The 8,044-nt window shown below is 36.1% G+C and overlaps 1 protein-coding gene across 1 annotated transcript in view; it reads right to left on the bottom strand.

Moving 5' to 3' along the window:
* Positions 1-2,377, bottom strand: part of grk5 (G protein-coupled receptor kinase 5) — a gene marked incomplete at both ends in the record, with an annotated part of 28,288 nt that extends 25,911 nt beyond the window's left edge. Inside the window, one exon of the mRNA XM_083983940.1 lies at positions 2,326-2,377. Within this exon, the coding sequence (XP_083840066.1) occupies positions 2,326-2,377 (52 nt within the window). The remainder of the gene's footprint in view (positions 1-2,325) is intronic.
* Between the last annotated feature and the right edge of the window lie 5,667 nt (positions 2,378-8,044).

Consider the following 8,044-nt stretch of genomic DNA (forward strand, 5'->3'; position numbering starts at 1 on the left):
GACAATAGTAGCCTGACTACAGTGGAAGGTCTATTAATAGCTCTGGGAACAGGTAAGTAAAGCCTGTGGGACCGCATTTCACTCTGCAACTTACTTTCAGACGTAAATAGCCTCGTTGCTGTTGCTGCACTGCAAAAACTCAACATCTTTCCAAGAATATTTGTCTTCTTTCTTGTCAAAATGTCTCAATTCTAGTCAAAACTAATCTCTTTCCGCTTAAAATAAGACTCATCACCTAAAAATTAACTTGTTTTTAGATAATTTTCACTTGTTTCAAACTAATTTTCACTTGAAATAAGTAGAAAAATCTGCCAGTGAAAGCAAGTTTTTTGTGCTTGTAATAAGAAAGAAAAACTTGATCCACTATCAGATTTTTCTACTTATTTAAAGTGGAAAATTTGCTTGAAAAAAGTAAAAAGTGTCTGAAAACAAGCTGCTTTTTAATGTGATGAGTCTTATTTTAAGTAGAATGAGATTTGTTTTGACTAGAAACGACATTTTGACTAGAAATAAGACAAATATTCTTGGTAAGATTTTGAATTTTTGCAGTGTACTGGTCAAAATTTACTCTGTTACAAGTAAAAGTAGCTCAGTCGACGAGTCCAAAAGTACTTGCTTTTAAAGGTAGGCTACTGTAAGTCAAAGTCAGAGTCAGAGTAAATGTCTTATTCTCCACATCAATGAATGACTCTAATTGTTTGTAAATGAATGTAAGGAGCTTTTAACTCTTGTTAGTGAGAATGAACTCTTTGAAAGCAGCTGCACTGATGTGCTGCTTTTAGGGGTTAGGGTTTCCTTCTTTGACAAACACAGCTTGTGTCCAATAGGATTTTAGAAAAAGACCTGAAAGTAACCAGTACTTTTCAGCCTTCCTACTAATTAACTCCAGTAAAAGTAAAAAATATTTGTCTTGGAAATGTATTCAAGTAAGAGTAATAAGTACCAAAGAAATCTACACTGCAAAAACTCAAAATCTTACCAAGAATATTTGTCTTATTTCCAGTGAAAACAAATCTCATTCTACTTAAAATAAGACTCATCACATTAAAAGTAGATTGTTTTTAGACACTTTTTACTTCTTTCAAGCAGATTTTCACTTGAAATAGTCTGATAGTGGGGCACGTTTTTCTTCCTTATTACAAGCATAAAAAACTTGTCTTGGAAATGTATATTCAAGTAAGAGTAATAAGTACCAAAGAAATCTAATACTCAAGTAAAGTACAAATCCTCTGGATATGTAGCTACAAGTACAGTACTCAAGTAAATTTACTCCGTTACTGTCCACCACTGATTTTTATGCATCAACTCTTTGTAATAAAACCTTGGAGATGTGTAAAACATGAGACCAAGAACTTCAAATGAACTTCAGTAAAGTGCCCTGTTGTTAAATGTAAACATTAGTTGCTCTTTCACTATTGGTTTTAAATAAATGTGATAAAACCAGTGTCGTGGATTCATAAAAGAGTCTTAAACTAAAAGCCAGAGGAGCCAACTGTGCGTTTCTTATCAGTTTCCTCATCTGTCAACACCTCGGTGTTTGGGGAAGTGTTCGTCCTCAGATTACCCAACCACAACACAACACAACACAACACGACGCCACCTATACATGGCATCCATCCTCACAGCAGGAATTACATAATGGACGGAAAATATTCACAGCATTCTTTTTTTTCCAAACAAAACGTCTAAAGCGACATGTCAACGTTGAGTTGTGTTTGTGTTTGATCTAAATATAACAACAGGTTGATGATGACATGCACTGCAAAAACTCAACATCTTTCCAAGAATATTTGTCTTATTTCTAGTCAAAATGTCTCATTTCTAGTCAAAACTAATCTCTTTCCACTTAAAATAAGACTCATCACATAAAAAGCAGCTTGTTTTTAGACACTTTTTACTTCTTTCAAGCAGATTTTCACTAGAAATAATGTGATAATGGGGCAAGTTTTTCTTTCTTATTACAAGCACAAAAAACCTGCTTTCACTGGCAGATTTTTCTACTTATTTCAAGTGAAAATTAGTTTGAAACAAGTGAAAATGATCTAAAAACAAGTTAATTTTTAGGTGATGAGTCTCATTTTAAGTGGAAAGAGTTTAGTTTTGACTAGAAATGAGACATTTTGACAAGAAATAAGACAAATATTCTTGGAAAGATCTGGGGTTTTTGCAGTGTGATGATAACAGGCAGCTCATCCTGCTGCTTGTTATTCTATCACGGCCTGAGAGAAGAGACGAAGCCAGAGATGAGTTTGTCTTGGAGATAGCTATATAAACATATTTCTGATATAAATTAGATTTGAGAGAAATATAGATTTGATTTCTTACCTTCCCTGGCTTTAACCAGAGCGCTGTTGGCCACCATGCTTTCTATCTCCATGGAGAAGAGTTTAATTGTCCCAAAGCAGCAGACAGTAAAGTTCAGTCCGGTCCGGTCCGGTCGTCATGCACTGACTGTACTGGAAGTCAGAGTTCATGCAGCACAAACAGACAGACAAACAGACAAACAGCAGCGGTAGTAGATATGTCATAGAGTCGGTGTGACTAGCCTGCGCTCCCTGTCACTCTCTAATGAATGGAGATGCGGGTGTTTTCTCTTCTTGTGACTTGTTGTGTCTCTGCTCCGCCCACAGGGACACGCCCACATCACAGAAACAGGTTGCATGACCTTTTCTGGATGAGGTAACATCTGTTTTCTTTATTATTCAATCTAACACAGTAGGTTTTGCAATCAAGAAAGAAAAAGATTTGGGAGCAAAAGTATCAACATTGCAATCAAAAAATGTTTTATTGACACGTTTCTATTGGCCAGTCTCGATCGGAGTGACAGCTTGCAAAGGAACTTTTAAACTGTTTGACTTGCAAACAAATGAAAATTACTTGCAAACAAAATTTAAAGATTTGCATCTTTTAGTTAATAATTTTTAACTTGCAAGGAATTTTTTTTTATTGCAATATTGATACTTTTGCTCTCAAATCTTTTTATTTTATTTTATTTTAATGCAAAACCTACTCTGTTTGATTAACTCCACAGGTACGGATGTCAACTTTGCAATTTTTTTTTACTGTATTTTGACATTTTCAATTTTATTTTGTTTTTATTTTCTATCTATATCTATCTATCTATCTATCTATCTATCTATCTATCTATCTATCTATCTATCTATCTATCTATCTATCTATCTATCTATCTATCTATCTATCTATCTATCTATCTATCTAGTCTTGTAATTTAAATTAATTGTTAATCAGAATCAGAGTTGTATGTTGCAGCTCTCTGACTTGGTCACAGTTTAATTAGCCAACCTCATAAATGTGTTTACTTTCATATTGCTAGTCTGTTATATTACTGTATTTAAAGGAAAACTCACTGTTCTCAATCTGAAGTCGCTTCATTTCATTTTAAACACGTTTTACTGACTATTATCAACCTAAGCTTGTTTCAAAGCTCTGTATATGTAAATGAATCTAGTAGGCCTATCTAGGTCTGAGCTGCAGCGTGGAGCTGAAACCAAACAGGCAGCTCGTCCTCTCACTTCCTTCACAAACTTTAAAAAGAAAAAAAATCCCCCTTCTCTCCTTTGCTTTCATCTCATCTCTGCTGCTTCACTTCCATCAGATATCGTCTCTTTGTGTGTTTTTATCTGTGTTTCTCTATCTGGGTCTTGATACCGTTGTGGTTTTTTGTGCCTTTTTCTTTCATTTCTGTCGAGCACATTATTGAATGACGTCGGTCTGTGTACGATATCACACTGTAGCTAGATGATAATCTAATGTCAAACGAAAGCAAAGGAAGAAAAAGGCTCATTTTGAATTTTGGAATTTTTACAGTAATGCTCATATAAATGATGAATAAACAGAGGGTTAAAGACAGACGCTCTCTGTAGCTTCATGGTCACATGATCAGAGTAACAAGGAAGTAGCGACACATCTGTCTGCACCTGGATTACAGGTGTCAGGTAAACTCAACACACCTGTAAATAATCAGAGTGATTTATGACTTCATAGAATCTGTGAATATGGATTTAAACTGAGACACAGTGAATAGGGTAAAAGTATAAACGAACAGATAGCACCATGAAATCTGTCAAAATCAAACCTTAATGTGGATTTTCTACCGTTTCTTTCCACTGTTCTGAAAGAAGACATGTTGAAGAAGCAAAATAGCCCCAAATCTCAAAATTGATCAGTGCATGAAAGGTCATGAAACAGTTTTGACACGAGCGTTCACACACATACATTTTAACTATAATACGGTAGCTGCTGTTAACAGAAACATACCGGTAGTTCTGGTGGTTTAAGTGTCGCAGCCTGAATTCTCTAAATGCTCCTTTAATGACTTAATGAGGTTTTTTATGGAGTTTCTCTGTTTTTTCACACGTGACACACCCACACACACACACACACGCTCCGAATGCCTGAGCTGTGAAGCTGCAGTTACACACTCAAGAGTTCATATGAAATAAAGGGTTAAATGCTGCCACCTGGTGGACAGAAGACACACTGCAGTTTGTCTGAGTTCCTCCCTGTGTGTGTGTGTGTGTGTGTCCTCACTTGTGTCTTGTTATCACAGCTGCTGCTATGGAGTAACATTTGTGTCTTTATCATTCAATCAAACAGAGTTTTGCAAATTAAAAAAAAGATTTGAGTGCGAAAGTATCAATATCGCAATCAAATTTTATTTTATTGCAAGTAAAAAAAATGATTTATTAAGAAATGCAAATCCAAAAGTTTTGTTTGCAAGTCTTTTTTTTTTCATTTTAAAAGAATTTACAATTTGTTTGTAGAAAAGTTTGATTATTAACAATTAATTAAAATTGCAAGACTACTTTTTGTAAAAAAAAGAAAAAAAAATGACACAAAGAGTAATATAATAAAAAATTCATTAACATGATAAAGATGCTTAATAGAAAAAGAATAACACAATGAAATTGAAGTATTGTAGTAGCAGTAGTAGTATTGCAGTAAATAGTGTATGAAGTTGACATTCACAATATGGAGTAAGTAACATTTGTTTCTTCATTATTGAATCAAACATAGAATAGGTTTTGCAGTCGAAAAAAAAAGCTAAAATATCGATATTGCAATCAAATTTTATTTTATTGCAAGTAAAAAATGATTGATGCAAATCCAAAAGTTTTGTTTCTTTTTTCTTTTGTGAGTCAGAAAGTTTAAATGTTCCTTTGCAAGCTGAGACCCGCAACAAAACTTTTGGATTTGCATTTTTTTAAATCAATCATTTTAAACTTTCAATAAAACATTTTTTGATTTCAATATTGATACTTTTGCTCTCAATTTTTTTTTCTGATTGCAAAACCAACTCTGTTTGACTGAATAATAAAGAAATAAATGTAACTCCATACTGATCTCCTGTGTGTATCGTCTCTCTCTTATCTAATGTGGTGAACAGTTCATTATTATTACTGGGAGAGTAAAAAACAGCTGCTGCAGTTCCTCTCCTGACCACTAGAGGGAGCCAGTCTCCATAGACTCATAATCCAAACCATAATCCCTGCTTGTATTTATAGTTTTTCTCCATTTAAATAATTTTACACATAATAGACAGTACCACATATTTTGGTTTACATATATTTTGTACACAGTGACTGTCTTGATGTTTTATTCCTCCTTACAGAACCTTCTTTATTGTCCTCTACTTCTCTGCTGCTGTTGCATGTGGATCAATAAAAAGTCTCATCATGTCTTTCATCAACAACATCAGCAGGTCCAGTCTGTCTCTGTCTCTGTCTCTCAGTTTCCTCTCAGGAATTTCATTTAAGTAAAGCAACATAATTACATTTAATTTCTTGGTTTAAAGGGATAGTTCAACATTTTGTCAAATTGGTCCATTGCCATAATCCCTATAGTCATAGCAGTAGGTTCGTTACCTTTAATTGTCGGTGCAAGCTATTTTTAGAACGGCGGAGCAGAGCCGTGAGCTGCTCAGAGCTACGCTACGGAGGCTCATTATGGGATTTCTTGGTTTCCCTCATCATCAAACTCATCAAATACACAATCCAACAACTCCACAACGCTCTGGTGGACAAGTTGTGAGCTGCACATTCACCACACTATGAGATAATAACACAACGTTACCACACAGAGTTGTTTTAGAGGGAAATACAGAGACTGTTGATGAAAAACTGTCCCTGAAGGCAACGCGCATCAGTGGTTTTGCATGAATTTCCCTCGAAAACAACTCACGGCTCTGCTCCGCCGTTGTAAAAATAGCTTGCACCGACAATTAAAGGTAACGAACCTACTGCTATGACTATAGGGATTATGGCAATGGACCAATTTGACAAAATGTTGAACTACCCCTTTTAAAGGACAAAAAAAGTGGTTTAAAAGTTGAACATGGGTGACTCACTAAATTCAGTCAAAGGTTTCATGACTGAGAAGAGAACCGACCTACAGATCATTCATCATCATCCATCATCTGTGTGAAATTGTGTCACAGTCTCTGTGTGACATCTGAAAATGAGGCCAAAGTGAAAGCTGTGTTTGACCTTTGATATTTGACCTGGGATTTCCAGAAAGACACGAGGCGACATGCCAACATCTGACTGGTTTGGATCGACTCGGCCACAACGCTCAAACGCTGCTCCTTCACACACAGCATGAACTGAATGAATAGACGTGTGAATAAAGGCTTTTTACCATCAGTTTGGTCCACCATCCAGGTAAATTCATGCAAAACCACTGATGCACGTCTCTGTATTTCCCTCAATAACAACTCTGTGTGGTAACGTTGTGTTATTATCTCATAGCGTGGTGAATGTGCAGCTCACAACTTGTCCACCAGAGCGTTGTGGAGTTGTTGGATTGTGTATTTGATGAGTTTGATGAGGGAAACCAAGAAATCCCATAATGAGCCTCCGTAGCGTAGCTCTGAGCAGCTCACGGCTCTGCTCCGCCGTTCTAAAAATAGCTTGCACCGACAATTAAAGGTAACGAACCTACTGCTATGACTATAGGGATTATGGTGATGGGCCAATTTTATAACCAAAAGCTTTTGTTGCAACAGAACTAAAAAGTTAAACCTTGTTGGTTCGATGCAGCTGTTTTTATCAATGACACATGAACTGTGGCGTCACCTTGTCGCCGGCTCAGTGTCGATAAAGGTTGAACATCGTTTTAATTTCTTTCAGACTCGTGACACACACACACACACACACACACACACACACACACACACACTTTGAGTCATGACATCGTGTGTGAGGAAGCTTAAAAAGCTTCTGGTTCAAACTTCCTTTTTTCTCCCTTTTTCTGAAAGTGTCCGTCAGCACAAAGGAAGGAAAACATGTGAGCAGACTGAGAGTGTGTGTGTGTGTGTGTGTGTGTGTGTGTAGAGTCATGGTTAAGGTTAGGCATTTGTTTTGGATGGTTAAGGTTATAGGGTAAGGGGCTACATTATATGATCGTATCATAGGGAGGGAGGAGCAGAACTATCTTAAGCTGCTATATGAGAAATCACTGCTCAGAGAAACAGAAAAGATCCTCAACCCAGGATTCGATGTGCTGCCCTAAGGCTCAGAGTTCCAAAAAGTCGACTGAATAGATATAGGAACTCATTTATCCCTTCCGCCATTAAGGCACCAGGGCCGTTGTATAGGGGAGAAAGGTGATGATAACTCTAGGGGCCCAGCGCCCAGTGGGGCCCATAAAAAACCCCAGTAGTCTAATCTTTGTATGACTGATTTATTCTGCATAAGACCCTGACTAATACTCATAGTACACTGTAAAAACTCAACATCTTTCTGAGAATATTTGTCTTATTTCTTGTCCAAATGTCTCATTTCTAGTCAAAACTAATCTCTTTCCACTTAAAATAAGACTCATCACCTAAAAATTAACTTGTTTTTAGATCATTTTCACTTAAATTCACAATAAATAGAAAAATCTGCCAGTGAAAGTAAGTTTTTTGTGCTTGTAATAAGGAAGAAAAACTTGCTCCACTATCAGATTTTTTCTACTTATTCCAAGTGAAAATCTGCTTGAAAGAAGTAAAAAGTGTCTAAAAACAAGCTACTTTTAATGTGAT

The sequence above is a fragment of the Trachurus trachurus genome (assembly GCF_905171665.1).
Source record: "Trachurus trachurus genome assembly, chromosome: 12".
Classification (NCBI taxonomy): Eukaryota; Metazoa; Chordata; class Actinopteri; order Carangiformes; family Carangidae; genus Trachurus; species Trachurus trachurus.